This window comes from Camarhynchus parvulus, unplaced genomic scaffold (genome assembly GCF_901933205.1).
Source record: "Camarhynchus parvulus unplaced genomic scaffold, STF_HiC, whole genome shotgun sequence".
NCBI classification, from domain to species: Eukaryota; Metazoa; Chordata; class Aves; order Passeriformes; family Thraupidae; genus Camarhynchus; species Camarhynchus parvulus.
Genome location: NW_022148545.1, coordinates 69229 through 83578, shown reverse-complemented (window position 1 = coordinate 83578; position 14350 = coordinate 69229). Strand labels below are relative to the sequence as shown.

Here is a 14350-nt window from a genome sequence, read left to right as displayed (position 1 = left end):
GGCTGTGTCTGGGGCTGGATCCCGTTGGCGATCCCGTTGGTGATCCCGAACCATCCCGCGTTCCTGCAGCACCCGGAGCTGTCCCAAACCTCCCCAAACTGTCCCCAAATCCCTGCAGGCTCTCGGTGCAGCCCCAAATCCCTCCTGGGGCAGTCCTGGATCAACCTGGGGCTGTCCTGGATCCCAAACCCGCTCCAGCACTCCCAATCCCAACCCCCAAACCCTGGATCAGTCTGGCTGTGATCACCTGGGGCCATCCCACAACGCGCGGCTCGTCCAGGACGATCCCAAATCCCCCAGGACGATCCCAAACCCCCCAAACCCCCCAAACCCCTCAGATCTGTCCGTGCTGCGCCTCGTGTCTCTGCAGGATGGAGCGGAATCGCTGGGGCTGTCCTGGGTCAGTCCTGGGTCACCTGGGGCCATCCCAAACCGCTCCGGCACGATCCCAAACCCCCCAAACCCCCCGGGACGTCTCAGATCTGTCCGTGCTGCGCCTCGTATCTCTGCAGGATGGCCCTGAAGCGCTGCAGCTCCCGTCGAGCCGCGGCCACCTCGAGGCGCAGCGCGGCGTTCTCGCGCTCCAGGAACGCCGCCCGCACCGAGATCTGGTTCTCCTTGAGGCGCCGCGCGTCCCGCGAGCGCTTGGCGGCCGCGTTGTTCCGCGAGCGGCGGCTCCAGTACTTCTCGTCCTGCGGCGGCAACGGGGGGACAGCGGGGTCAGGGGAGGGACAGGGGGACATTGGGGACACCCAGGGGACAGCGGGGACAGGGGATGGACATGGGGACAGGGGGGATCGGACATTGGGGACACCCAGGGGACGGGCAGGGGGACATTGGGGACACCCAGGGGACAGCGGGCTCAGGGGAGGGACAGGGGACAGGGGATGGACATGGGGACATTGGGGACACCCAGGGGACAGCGGGGACAGGGGATGGACATGGGGACAGGGGAGGGACACGGGGACATTGGGGACACCCAGGGGACAGGGGAGGGACAGGGGGACATTGGGGAGGGACACAGGGACAAGGGATGGACAGGGGGACATTCAGGGGACAGCGGGGTCAGGGGAGGGACAGGGGGACATTGGGGAGGGACATGGGGACATTGGGGAGGGACACGGGGACAAGGGAGGGACACAGGGACATTGGGGACATTCAGAGGACAACGGGGTCAGGGGAGGGACACGGGGACAGGGGATGGACACGGGGAATGGACACACGGACAGGGGAGGGACATGGGGACAGGCAAGAGACACAGGGGATGGACACAGAGATGGGATGGACAGAGGGACAGGGGACAGATACAGGACGGCGGATGGACACAGGGGATGGACATGGGGACAAGGGATGGACACGGGGGATGGACACAGGGACAGGGGATGGACACACAGACAGGGGACAGACACGGGGACAAGGGACGGACACAGGGACAGGGGATGGACAGAGGGACAAGGGATGGACACAGGGACAGGGGAGGGACACGGGGACAAGGGATGGACACGGGGATGGACACAGGGACACATTGGGGACATTCGGGGACATTCAGGGGATGGCGGGGTCAGGGGAGAGTGGGGGGACAGGGGATGGACACAGGGAATGGACACACGGACAGGGGAGGGACATGGGGACAGGCAAGAGACACAGGGGATGGACAGAGGGACAAGGGACAGACACAGGGATCCCCCCCAGGGCACGCCGGAACCCCCACGATGGAACCACAGACCCTTCCCCAGGAATCCCCAAACCTGCGACTCCCCCCCCATTCCACCACCCCAAAATCCCCAAAATCCCCAAAATCCCCCAAACTCCCCCCTCGCCCCCCGCCCCCGGTGCCGTTTCCCCGCGCACCTTCTGCTCGTCGGGCACGTGCACCTTGCGGGCCTTGCGGGCCATGGGCTGCGGCCGCAGCTCCTCCTGCGAGAAGCGGAGCCGCCGCGGGTCCAGCGGGCCCCCCCCGGCACCGGCACCGCCCCCGGGCCCCCCGGGCCCGCCGGGACCGCCCCCGGGCCCGCCGGGACCGCCCCCCGCCGCCTCCGCCTCCGGGGGGGCCCGGGGCCCGGGGCTGGGGGGAGGGCGGGGTTAAGGGCGGCGCCCCTCCCCAATGCCCGGTGACCCCTCCCCCAATGCTCGGTGACCCCTCCCCCAATGCCCGGTGACCCCTCCCATTTCCCATTGCCCCTCCCTCATTTCTCTTTGCCCCCCCTCAATTCCCGTTATCCTCGTCCCCATTTCCCACTGCCCTCCCATTCCCTTTGCCCCCTCCCCAATTCCCATTGCCCCCCCCATTTCCCGTTACCCCCCCATCCCCATTTCCCCCTCCCATTCCCTTTGCCCCCCTCCCCTATTCCCCCTCCCATCCCCGTTACCCCCCCCAATCCCCGTTACCCCCCCCAATCCCCATTGCCCCCCCCATTTACCGGGCGCCCTCTCGGGCTGGGGGCTGCGCGGCGCGGCCGGGGGGGGCGGGGGGCTGGGGGGGGGCAGCCCGTGCTCCCGCAGGAACTCGTCCAGGTCCACGTACTCCAGGTCGGGACCCCCCCCCGGCAGCGGGGCCGGGGGCCGCTCCCACGGCGGGGGGGGCGCGACCCCCAGGAAACCCCCCCGGGAGGCGCCCGGCTCCTCCATCTGGGGGGGCAAAGGGGATTGGGGAGGGGGCAATGGGAGATGGGGGAGGGGGCAATGGGGATGGGGGAGGGGGCAAAGGGGATTGGGGAGGGGGGCAATGGGGATTGGGGGGGGCAATGGGGATTGGGGAGGGGGCAATGGGAATGGGGGAGGGGAAAAGGGGATTGGGGGGGGCAAAGGGGGATTGGGGGGCAATGGGGATTGGGGAGGGGGGCAATGGGGATGGGGGGGGCAATGGGGATGGGGGGGGGGCAATGGGGATTGGGGAGGGGGCAATGGGAATTGGGGGGGGCAATGGGGATTGGGGGGGGGCAAAGGGGATTGGGGGGGGGCAATGGGGATTGGGGGGGCAATGGGGATTGGGGAGGGGGGCAATGGGGATTGGGGAGGGGGCAATGGGGATTGGGGGGGCAATGGGGATGGGGGGGCAATGGGGATTGGGGAGGGGGCAATGGGGAATTGGGGAGGGGGCAATGGGAATGGGGGAGGGGGCAATGGGGATTGGGGGGGGCAATGGGGATTGGGGGGGGGCAATGGGGATTGGGGGGAGGGCAAAGGGAATGGGGGAGGGAAAAGGGGATTGGGGGGGCAAAGGGGATTGGGGGGCAATGGGGATTGGGGAGGGGGCAATGGGGATGGGGAGGGGCAATGGGGATTGGGGGGCAATGGGGATTGGGGGGGGCAATGGGGATGGGGGGGGCAATGGGGATTGGGGAGGGGGCAATGGGGATTGGGGGGGGCAATGGGGATTGGGGGGGGGCAATGGGGATTGGGGGGGCAATGGGGATTGGGGGGGGGGCAATGGGGATTGGGGGGGGGCAATGGGGATTGGGGAGGGGGCAATGGGGATTGGGGGGGGGCAATGGGGAATGGGGGGGGCAATGGGGATGGGGGAGGGGGCAATGGGGATGGGGGGGGGCAATGGGGATGGGGGGGGGGCAATGGGGATTGGGGGGGGCAATGGGGATTGGGGAGGGGGCAGCGGGAATTGGGGGGGCACCGGGAGGGGTCACGGGGGGCGTCAGGACCCCCCAAGAAAAGACTTCCTGAAGCCCCCAATAAACCCTCTAAGATCCCCCCCCAAAATGGCCCAAATTCCGCCCAAAATGCCCCAAAATCCCCTCCCCAAAACCACCCCAAGCACTTCGCCTAAAACGTCCCAAATCCCCCTCAGGAATTCCACCCCAGAATGCCCCAAATTCCGCCCAAAGTGCCCCAAATCCTTCCCCCTAAAAATTCCCCAAACCCCCTTCCCCAAATATCCCAATTCCACCCAAAATGCCCCAAATTCCCCCCCACAAAATATCACAAATCCCCCCCCAACAATGCCCCAAATTCCGCTCAAAATCCCCCAAATCCCTCTGCAAAAATCTCCCGATTTCCTCCCCAAAATGCCCCAAATTCCCCCAAATCCCCCCCCAAAAACATCTCAAATCCTTCCCCCCAAAATTCCCCCGAATCCCCCCCCATCCCCCCCCCGGGGGTCGCCGCCCCCTCCCGAAAATCGCGGCACGTGACCCTCCCACGTGACCCGGGAGGGGGCGGGGCCGGGGTGTGTGGGGGGGAGGGGACGCGGGCGCGCACGTGCGGCGGTCACGTGGGGGGATCCCCCGCCCCCACGTGCGGCTTCACCTCGCGTGACCCCCCCGGGAACGGGGCGGGGGGAGGGGCTCGGGGACACCGGGACGGCCCCGCCCCCTCCATTCCCGGGGTCCCCCCGGTTCCGGTTCGTGTCACCCCCCGGTCCCGGTGTCCCCGGTCCGGTCCCGGTGTTCCCCCCTCCCGCCGGTCCCGGTATTCCCGGGCCCGTTGGTGTCACCGCCCCGGTCCCGGTGTCCTCCCCCTGTCCCCGGTCCAGTCCCGGTGTCCCCCCCTTGTTCCCGGTCTCGGTCCCGGTCCGGTCCGCCTCGCTGCCCCGGTGTCCCCCCCGTCCCCAGTCCCGGTTCGGTCCCGGTCCCGTCCCCACCCGCTCCCCGTGTCCCCCCCGCTATCCCGGTCCCGCTGCCCCTCCGTCATCCCGGTTCCCCGGTCCCGGTCCCAGTGTCCCCCCCGTGCCCCCCCGGTTCGGTCCGGTCTCGGTTCCGTTTCCCACCTGTCCCGGTTCGGTCCCGGTGTCCCCGGTCCGGTCCCGGTCCCGGTGTCCCCCCCGTGCCCCCCCGGTTCGGTCCCGGTGTCCCCGGTTTGGTCGGGGTGTCCCCGGTCTCGGTCCCGGTGTCCCCCCCGTGCCCCCCCGGTTCGGTCCGGTCCCGGTTCCGTTCCCCACCTGTCCCGGTTCCTCCCGGTTCGGTCCCGGTCCGGTCCCGGTTCCTCGGCCCGAGCCCCGCGGGGGGCGCTGCGCCCGTGAGGGGGCGTGGCCTCTGCCGGCCCCGCCCCTCCTGACCGCCAGCCAATCCACGCCTGTTCTCAGTTCCAGCCACGCCCCTGTAAAAAACAAACCCCGCCCCCTCCGCGCACGCTGCGCGCTTCCCATTGGTCGGACCTGGTCTAAGCCACGCCCCCGCGGAGATCAAAGCCACGCCCTCGCACGGAGAGGAAAAAGCTCCGCCCTCTCCGCGCGGTCACGCCCCTGGCGCCCAGCTCAGCCAATGGGCGCGCAGGAGGCGTGGCCGCGGTCAGGCGGCGCAGCCATGCGGGGAGGCGTGGCCTGACCTACATTGGGCCAATAAGGAGGCGCGCGGAGGGCGGGGCCTGACCCAGTTCTGGCCAATGAGGAGAGGGCGGGGCCGGGGGGCGGGGCCGGCAGCACGCGGGGCCGCACGTGCGGGGCGCTCTTAAAGGGGCCGCGCCCTGAAATGGCGGCCAAGGGAGGGGGGGCACCACGAGCGACCCCCCCTCGGCTCCGCGGGGTCCCCCCGCACCCCCAGTGACGTCACAACCCCCCCGACCGTTCCCCAAATTCATCCCCCCTCTGGGTGTGCGCGGGGGGCGTGGCCAGGTCCCTCCCGCGGCTCTGATTGGTCCTGAGTCCCCCGAGCTTCGGCCGCCATCTTTGCTGAGGGCAGGCGCCGCCATCTTGTGCCGCGCCGCCATCTTGGCCATGGAGAGGCGGTGCGGGCGCCATCTTTGGTGAGGGCAAAGCCGCCATTCCCCCCCATCCCCCTCCCGAGGCCGCTCGGGGGTCTCGGATCCCCCCCGGTTTAACCTGTGAGGGGCTGGGGGGGGGTCCCGCCATCTCCGGGACCCTCCGTGAGGGAAGAAAGCGGCGGGAAACCTACCGGGGCCTCCCTCACGTGACCCCCCCCTCGCCGCCACTTCCGCTTCCGCTTCCGGCGGGGGCGGCGCGTCCGGCCCGGCCCGGCCCGGCCCGGCCCGAGCGGGTTCGGGACGGCCCCGGGACCCCCCGCGACCCCCGGGACGGCCAGGGTGAGTGCGGAGCGACGAACGCCCCCTCCCCAACCTCCCGCGTGCCCCCCTCGGGCCTGCGCGACCGCCGGGCTCGCCCTTTGGGCCTGAGGGACCCCCGGGCCCCGCGGGACCCCCGGGCCCCGGCCATGGAGGCGAACGTGAGCGACGAGAGCGGCCCGTTCCAGGCGTACCCCTTCGATTTCCTGGATTTCCTGACGCACCAGCAGCGCCCGGAGCCCCCCGAGCCCTTCGAGCCCCCGCCCAAGGCGCTGCCGCTGCCCCCTCCCCACTTCGAGTTCCCGCCCCCCGCGCCCTTCGAGCGCGGCCCCCTCCCCAAGCACAAAGCGGAGCCTTCCCCGTCCCCCTCCTCCTCATCCTCGCCCCCCGCGCACCCCAAAAAGGCCGAGGGGTCCCTTGGGGGGGGGGGCGCGTCCCTGGGGGGTTCCCCGTTCCCTGCCCCCCCTCTGCCGCCCCCTCCCCAACCTCTATTTGAGGCTGGGGGCGCCTTCCCCTCCCCCCAGTGGGGCATCGTGGACCTGTCCGGCCACCAGCACCTGTTTGGGGGCGGGGCTCTGAAACGCGGCCCCGCCCCCCCCTCCGGGAGCCCCGCCCCCGCCGCAGGGACCGCCCCCGAGGGGAAGGAGGAGCGCAGCTACTTCCGGCGCCTCAAGTACCTGGTGGAGCGGCGCTGGGCGTGTCCCCGCGGCTTCCGGCCGCCCTCGCACCCGGCGCAGGTGGGCGGGGCCGGGGGCGGGGCCGAGGCCGCGGGGGCGCGGCCCTACGAAGTGCCGCGTGCGGCCGCACCTACAGCCACGGCTCCAGCCTGGTGCGGCACCGGCGCTGCCACCGCGAGCCAGGGCGGCGCGCGGGGCGGGCCGCGGTAGACACGCCCGGGCGGGGCGCAGGCGGCGACCAACGGGGTCAGCGCGGCGGGCAACGTCAACGCGGCGGCCAACGGCGTCAACGCGGCGGTCAATGCGGTGGCCAATGTCAACGCAACGGCCAATGGGGTCGCGCGGCGGCCAACGGGGTCAACTCGTTGGCCAACGTCAACGCGGCGGCCAACGGGGTCAACGTGGTGGCCAATGGGTCAACGCAGTGACCAGCGGGGTCAACACGGTGGCCACCACGGTCAACACGGCCAACGGCGTCAACACAACGGCCAATGGGGTCAACACGGTGGCCAACGTCAACTCGGCGCCCAATGGGGTCAATGCGGTGGCCAACATCAACATGGCGGCCAGTGTGGTCAACGTAGCACCTAATGGGGTCAACGCGGCCAACGGAGTGAATGTGGCACCCAACGGGGTCAACGTGGTGGCCAACGTCAGCGCGGCACCCAACGGGGTCAACACGGCGGCCACCGAGGTCAACGCAGCCAACAGAGTCAACGCGGCACCCAACGGGGTCAACACGGTGGCCAACGTCAACGTGGTGGCCAATGGGGTCAACGTGGTGGCCACCAGGGTGACCACGCGACCAACGCAACGTCGCAACGGGTCAACGTGCCACCCAACGGGGTCAACGTGCCACCCAACGGGGTCAACGCCATGGCCACCAGGCTCACCGTGGCCAACGGCGTCAACGTGTTGGCCAACATCAGCGGGCCCAACGCCTTGACCGTGGCGGTCAACGCCGCGTCCAGCGGGGTCGCCCCGGCGCCCGGGGCGTCCCCGGCCATCGCCGCGGTGCCCAACGCCGCTGGTCACGCCCGGGCGTGGCCAACCTGGTGTCGCCGGCGTCTCCGGTAGCGCTGGCCGCGGGGCGTGCCGCGCGCCGGGCGCGGCGCCGCCGCCCGCCGAGGGTCCCTTCCTCGCGCTCGCTGTGCTGGAAGGCCTTCAAGAAGCCGGGCCACCTGGCGCAAGCACCAGATCATCCACACGGGCGAAGCCGTCCGCTTGCCGCCTCGGCCGCGCTTTCAACCGGGCGCGAGAGCCTGACGCGTACGGGCGCATCGCGCACGCTGGGCGGGCGCCGCGCTGGGCGCCGCCCCTGCGCGCCTGTGCGGCAAGGGATGCCTACGCCGCCTGCCTGCTGCGGCACCAGGGCAGCCACGGGCGCGCGCCCGCTTCGCGCTATCGCCAAGGGCGCTCGGCGGCAAGGCCTACGCCCGCGCCCCAGAGCCTGCTGCGGCACTGCCGCCGCACGCGCCGGCGCCGAAGCGCGCGCAGACCCCGCAGGAGCGGCGGCGCTGGGCGCCAAGCGGGGCGGAGCTGGGTGCCAGGGTGTGGGCGCCGCTGGGCGGCGCGAGACGCTGCGCGGCACGAGCGCGCATCCACATACTGGCGCAAGCCGCAGGGCGGCGCGGGAGCGGTAACGCCCTCGCGGAAGTCCTTTCCACCTGCGCCTGCGCAACGCTGCGTTGCACACGCAGCGGCCCTACGCTGCGCCATACAAGCGCTGCGCGTAAGGCCTTCGCTAACCCGGCCGAGCGTCGGCTTGCAGCGCGCGGGGGCAGCGGCGCCCCGCCATGCGCGGGCAGAAGCGCCGCCCAGGCGGCCAGCCGGGCGGCGCTGCCGAAGCGCCCTGCGGCGGGAGGGTTTGCTTCTGGAGACCTGGTGCAGCGCCTGGCGCCGCGCGCCGCCGCCCCCAGCCCGGAAGCCCGGCGGGAAACCGCCGGCGCCGCTGGGGCGACGCCCGGGCGGCGTGGCGCTTCCTCCGCGTGCTGGCAGCGGTGGCCGCACTTCGCGGCGCGGGGCCGGCGCGGCGCGCGCTGCACGGCGCCGCCTTGCCTGGCGCCGGCGCCCGGCGCCTGCCAGCGGCGGCCGCGCGCTACGAAGCGTTGCGTACCCGGCGGGCGGCACCCCTTCTTTCCTTCCTTTCCTTTCTTTTTTTTTTTTTTTTTTTTTTTCTTCTTTCGTGCGGCGGCCAGCGCCGCGTCGCGCCTGCGCGGCGGCCGCCCTGCTGCGCGGCGCGCTGGTGGCGGCAACGGCGCTACTGCCCGCGCCCAAACCCCCGGCCCGGCCGCGCGCTGCCGGGCCTAAGGCCGCCCTCCCGCGCGCCCTAGCCGGGCGGCGCGGCGCCCGCTCCCGCCGCGCAAACAAAGCGAGGCGCCGCGCGCGGCCCGCCATGCCGCGGGGCCGGCCCGCGCTTGCCGCACCTGCGGGCAGCGCTTCCGCTTCCGCGGAACCTGCTGGAGGCACCGGCGGCGCCACACTGGCGGCAGGCGTACGCTGCGAGAGCTGCGGCAAGCGCTTCTTCTACCTGCGGCTGCTGCGCGGCACCTGCGCGGGCACGGAGCGGCGCCGGCCCGCCCGCCCGCCGCGCGCCAACGGGGCCCGCGGGGGCGGGCGAGGGGCGGGGCCCGGGGGGCGGGGCCGTGAGGGCGGGGCCGGCGGGGCGGGGCCGGTGGGGGTTGGGAGGGGCGCGGGTCGGAAATGGGGCGTCGTGGTCAGGAATGGGTCAGTCTGGGCAGAAATGGCCCCAAGATGGCTCATCCAGGCCTGAAATGGGTAATTCTACTCAAAAATGGGTCATTCTGGACAGAAATGGGTCAGTCTGGGCAGAAATGGGTCAGTCTGGGCAGAAATGGGTCAGTCTGGGCAGAAATGGCCCCAAGATGGCTCGTCCTGGCCTCACATGGGTAATTGTACTCAAAAATGGGTCATTCTGGTCAAAAACGGCCCATCCTGCACAGAAATGGGTCAGTCTGGACAGAAACGGGACATTCTGGTCAAAAATGGATGGTCCTGGTCAAAATGGGGCATCCTGGTCAAAAATGGGTCATTCTGGTTTGAAAACGGGTCATCCTGACAGAAAATGGCCCAAACCAGCCCCAAATGAGTCATCCTGGTCAGAAATGGCCCCAAATGGGTGATTCCACTCAAGAATGGGTAATTCCGGTCAAAAATGGCCCAAATGGGCCCAAAAATGGCCCAAATCAGCCCAGCGTGGAGTGGCCAGGCCGGGACGCCGAGCCCGGGGTGTCCGTGCTGATGGACAGATGGACAGATGGACAGATGGACACCGGGGCTGATGGACAGATGCACACCTGGACAGATGGACACTGGGTGAGACATGACAGATGGACACTGATGGACAGATGGACACCGCACCTGGATGGACAGCTGGGTGATGGACATTCGGACAGATGGACACTTCTGCTGATGGACAGATGCACACCCGGGCAGATTGACAGCTGGGTGATGGACAGATGGACAGCTGGGCCGATGCACACCCGGGCTGATGGACAGATGCACACCTGGGTGATGGACATTCGGACAGACGGACACCCGGGCACGGCCCCGCCCCCGGCCGGACCCTCGCGACCCCGCCCCGCCCCCCCAGTGTCGCAGCCCCTCCCCCACCCCGGGATGGGGGCCGTGGGATGGGGGAGGGGCGGGGGAGGGGCGGGCCGGGGGAGGGGCCGCGGCCGCGCTGTACGGGGGGGCGGGGCCAGAAGGAACCGGAATAAACCCCCAGGAATGGGGAAAAACCCGAAGGGATTGGGAAAAAACGGAGTCAGGTGGGGAAAAACCAAAAAAATAAAATCGGGGGGATCCCGATAAATTGGGAAAAACGGAAAAAAATGGGAATAAAGCAGGGCGGGTGGGGGAGGGGCGTTGGTGGGGTTGGGGGTTGGGTGAAGGGTCAGTGATTGATCAGTGATTGGTCAGTGATTGGTCAGTGATTGGTCAGTATTGGTCAGTCATTGATCAGTGATTGGTCAGTTATTGGTCAGTCATTGATCAGTTATTGGTCAATTATTGATCAGTTATTGATCAGTTATTGGTCAATTATTGATCAGTGATTGGTCAGTTATTGGTCAGTCATTGATCAGTTATTGGTCAGTTATTGATCGGTCATTGATCAGTTATTGGTCAGTGGATCAGCTGCCTGTTGGGTCACTTGGGGTCACTGGGTCACTCCCAGGGGTCATCCCGGGGTCACCTGGGTGGGGGTGGGGCTGACGTCCCCTGTGGCCCCTCCCCCACGGCAGGGCACACGGGAGAAACGACAAAAACCCCGAATGTTCAATAATTGCAAAACATTCAATAATAACAAAACATTCAATAATAACAAAACATTCAATAATTACAGAACACTCAATAATTACAGAACACTCAATAATTACAAAGCATTTAATAATTACAAAGCATTCGATAATTACCAAGCATTTAATACTTACAAGGCATTTAATAATTACAAAGCATTTGATAATTGCAAAACGTTTAATAATGCGTCCCCAAGGTGTCCCCAGGTTTAGGACACGTCCCCGAGGTGTCCCCGAGGTGTCCCCAGGTTTAGGACATGTCCTCATGATGTCCCTGTGGTGTCCCCAAGGTGTCCCCAAGCTCAGGTCACATCCCCACGATGTCCCCTCGCTGTCCTCGGGCGTTTCCCTCGGCGCTGCCACCGCGGCCACCGCGGCGTCCCCACCCGTGCTGCTGGCCCAGCTCAGCAGGGTGGCCCGGCTCTCCATGGTGGTGGTGGCCCAGATGTCCATGGTGGTCCTGCTGGCCACGCTAGCCCAGCTCTCCATGGTGGTGACCCACATCTCCATGGTGGTGGCCCGGCTGATCACGTTGGTCCTGCTGGCCACGCTGACCCGGCCCATCGTGGTGGTGGCCCAAATCTCCACAGTGGTGGCCCAGCTCTCCATGGCGGTGATCCACATCTCCATGGTGGTGGCCCAGCTCTCCATGGTGATCACGTTGGTCCTGCTGGCCACGCTGGCCCGCATCTCCATGACGGTGACCCAGCTCTCCATGGTGGTGGCCCACATGTCCATGTTGGTCCTGCTGGCCACGCTAGCCCAGCTCTCCATGACAGTGACCCGCATCTCCATGGTGGTGGCCCAGTCTCTCGCGTGCTGGCGCCCTCCCTGCCTACCCGCTGGCCCTGCGTCGTCGCGCTCCCGCTGTCCCGTGTCGTGTCCGTGTTCTGTCCTGTGTCGTCCGTGTGTCTGTCTTCCCGTGTCCGTGTCGTCTGTCCGTGTCGTGTCTGTCTGTCCATCTGTCTGTCTGTCCTGTCCCTGTCCATGTCCGCCCTGTCCCTGTCCGTCCCCGTGTCCGTCTGTCGTGTCTGTGTCCCTGTCCATCCCCCATCCTCCCGTGTGTCTGTCCATGTCCGTGTGTCTGTCCCTGTCCATCCGTGTCCGTGTGTCTGTCCGTGTCCGTAGTCTGTCCGTAGGTCGTCCTGTCCATCCGTCTGTCCCTGTCTGTGTCTGTTTGTCCATTTCTGTCCCTGTCTTCCGTCCCCTGTCCTCTGTCCGTGTCCGTGTGTCTGTCCGTGTGTCTGTCCCTGTCCATCCCCGTGTCCGTGTGTCTGTCCCTGTCTGTGTCTGTGTGTTTGTCCATGTGTCTGTCCGGTGTGTCCATCCCGTGTCCGGTCGTGTCGTGTGTCTGTCCCTTCTGTCCATGTCCCTTATGCGTATGTCGTCTGTCCATCCCTGTGTCCGTGTTTCGCGTTCCGTGTTCGTCCGTGATCCGCGTGCCGTTCCAGGTGCGAGGCCCGTTTGAAGCTCTCCCGCGAGGCGCGGCACACGCGGCCCAGCTCCGTGCGCCGTCCGGCCGCAGGTAGGACAGGTAGGCGAAGCCCCGCCCACAGTCCGGGCAGCGGAACCGCCCGGGGGCGGGGCCGGGGGCGGGGCCGGGGGCGGGGCCCAGCAGGACGGTGTAGGGCAGGCCCTGGCTGTCAATCAACAGGAAACGCCCAACCCCCGCGGGGGGGGAGGGGCAGGGGGCGGGGCCTAGGGGGCTGCGGGGAGAGAAAGGGGGAGGGGCGGTCAGGGGGGTGGGGGAGGGGCTGGGGGGGGTTCCAGGGGTGGGGGAGGGGCGATTTTGGGGCTCCCAGGGGGGCGGGGGCGGGTCCGGGAACGCCCGGGATGGGGGAGGGGTCCCGGGGTGGGGGGAGGGGTCCCGAGATGGGGGGAGGGGTCCCAGGGGGGCTTCCAGGATGGGGGGAGGGGTCCCGGGGTGGGGGAGGGGTCCCGGGATGGGGGAGGGGGGTGGGGGGGGTCCCGGGGCTCCCGATTCAGGCCCGGGGGGTCCCCGCCGCCCCCGCCCCTCCCCCCCCGTACCTGGCGCTGCCGCCGCCCCCCCTGGGGCCCCTCATGGGGGTGGGTGGGGGAGGGGCGGGGAGGGGGCTCCGAGCGGCTCCGGTGGGGGCGGGGCGAGCGGGGGGAGGGGGAGGGGCGGTGCCGCCGCGATCGGGTCCGGCGGGAAACGCGGCCCCGGCAAAGGGGGTTCCGCCCGAGAGCCCCAAAAACCAGAGCGGGAGCCCCGAAATAACCCAAAATAACCCAAAATAACCCCCAAAAACTCCCAAAAACCCCAAAAAACCTCCCGGGACCCCCCCAAAAAACCCCAAAATCTCCAAAACATCGAGGAACCCCCCCAAAAAAAACCAAAAAACTCCCGGGACCCCCAAAAATTCAGGTTACGGCCCCTCCCCCCAGCTGGGTTTCGAGAGCGACGAAAAATCCCCAAAAAAAGGAAAAAAAGGGAAAAAAACCCCAAAACCGCTGAATTAAAAAAAGGGGAAAAAAGGGGGAAAGAGGAAAAAAGGGGGAAAAACAGGAAAAAATGGGGAGAAAATGCAGAAAAGAGGAAAAAAAGGAAGTAAGAGGAAAAAAAAGAGAAAAAAAAAAGGAAAAAGAGGAAATAAATGGAAATAAAGGGACGGCAGCTCCAAGGCCGGGGGTTTTGTGCCTTTTTTGGGTCGGGGTCCGCAGGGTTTGGGGGAGCCCCGAATTTGGGGCGTCTGGGGGGGGCAGCGACGCCTCGGGGGGCGGCTCTGCCCCAAAATTCCCCAAAATCCCCAATTTCCCCCGGTTTTTACCCAAAAATCCCCATTTTTCCCCATTTTTCCCCATTTTTCCCACATTTTTTCCTCTTTCCCATATTTCATTTCCCATTTCCCCCGGGTTTATTCTCATTTCCCCAGTTTTGTTTTTCCCATTTCCCCGGTTTTGTCCCATTTCACTCGGTGTTTTTCCCGGTTTTTCCCATTTTCTCGGGTTTTTCCCCATTTTCCCCGTTTTTTCCCCATTTTCTCGGTTTTTTCCCCATTTTCCCGTTTTTTCCCCATTTTCTCGGTTTTTTCCCATTTTCTCGGTTTTTTCCCATTTTCTCGGTTTTTTCCCATTTTCCCGTTTTTTCCCCATTTTCTCGGTTTTTTCCCATTTTCTCGGTTTTTTCCCCCATTTCCCTCACTCTGCAGCACCAGCGGGGCCGGGTGGCCTCGCCCGTTCTCCTCCCAAAAACCCCAAAATCCCAAATTTCCCCGATTTCCCCCAATTCTCCCGCCGTACCTCCCAACATCCCCAAATCCCGAATTTTCCCATTTCCCCCCAATTTTCCCCATTTTCCCGCTTTCCCGCAGTCTGGGTTTCGCTCTGCCGTGTCCCCAATGTCCCCACCATCCCGATTTTCCC

The 14350-nt window shown here is 67.0% G+C and overlaps 1 protein-coding gene across 1 annotated transcript; it reads right to left on the bottom strand.

Moving 5' to 3' along the window:
• Positions 1-302: 302 nt before the first annotated feature.
• LOC115916911 (D site-binding protein-like) lies at positions 303-5435 on the bottom strand. Its single transcript, XM_030970643.1, has 4 exons — positions 4892-5435; positions 2389-2628; positions 1852-2040; positions 303-692 (listed from the first exon to the last, which is right to left on the bottom strand). Exons 1-4 carry the CDS (start codon positions 5096-5098, stop codon positions 477-479), a joined length of 852 nt encoding a protein of 283 aa, XP_030826503.1. The 5' UTR covers positions 5099-5435; the 3' UTR covers positions 303-476.
• Between the last annotated feature and the right edge of the window lie 8915 nt (positions 5436-14350).

Bases quoted from the DNA above. Each gene is read 5' to 3' on its own strand.
- LOC115916911 (XM_030970643.1), bottom strand. From the start codon at position 5,098: ATGGGAAGCGCGCAGCGTGCGCGGAGGGGGCGGGGTTTGTTTTTTACA. The intron at 2,041-2,388 runs GTAACGGGGATT...GCCCCCCCGGAG, and splicing joins GGCAATGGGGATTGGGGGGG to GCGGAGGCGGCGGGGGGCGG. The intron at 693-1,851 runs GTGCGCGGGGAA...TTGCCGCCGCAG, and splicing joins ACGTGCCCGACGAGCAGAAG to GACGAGAAGTACTGGAGCCG.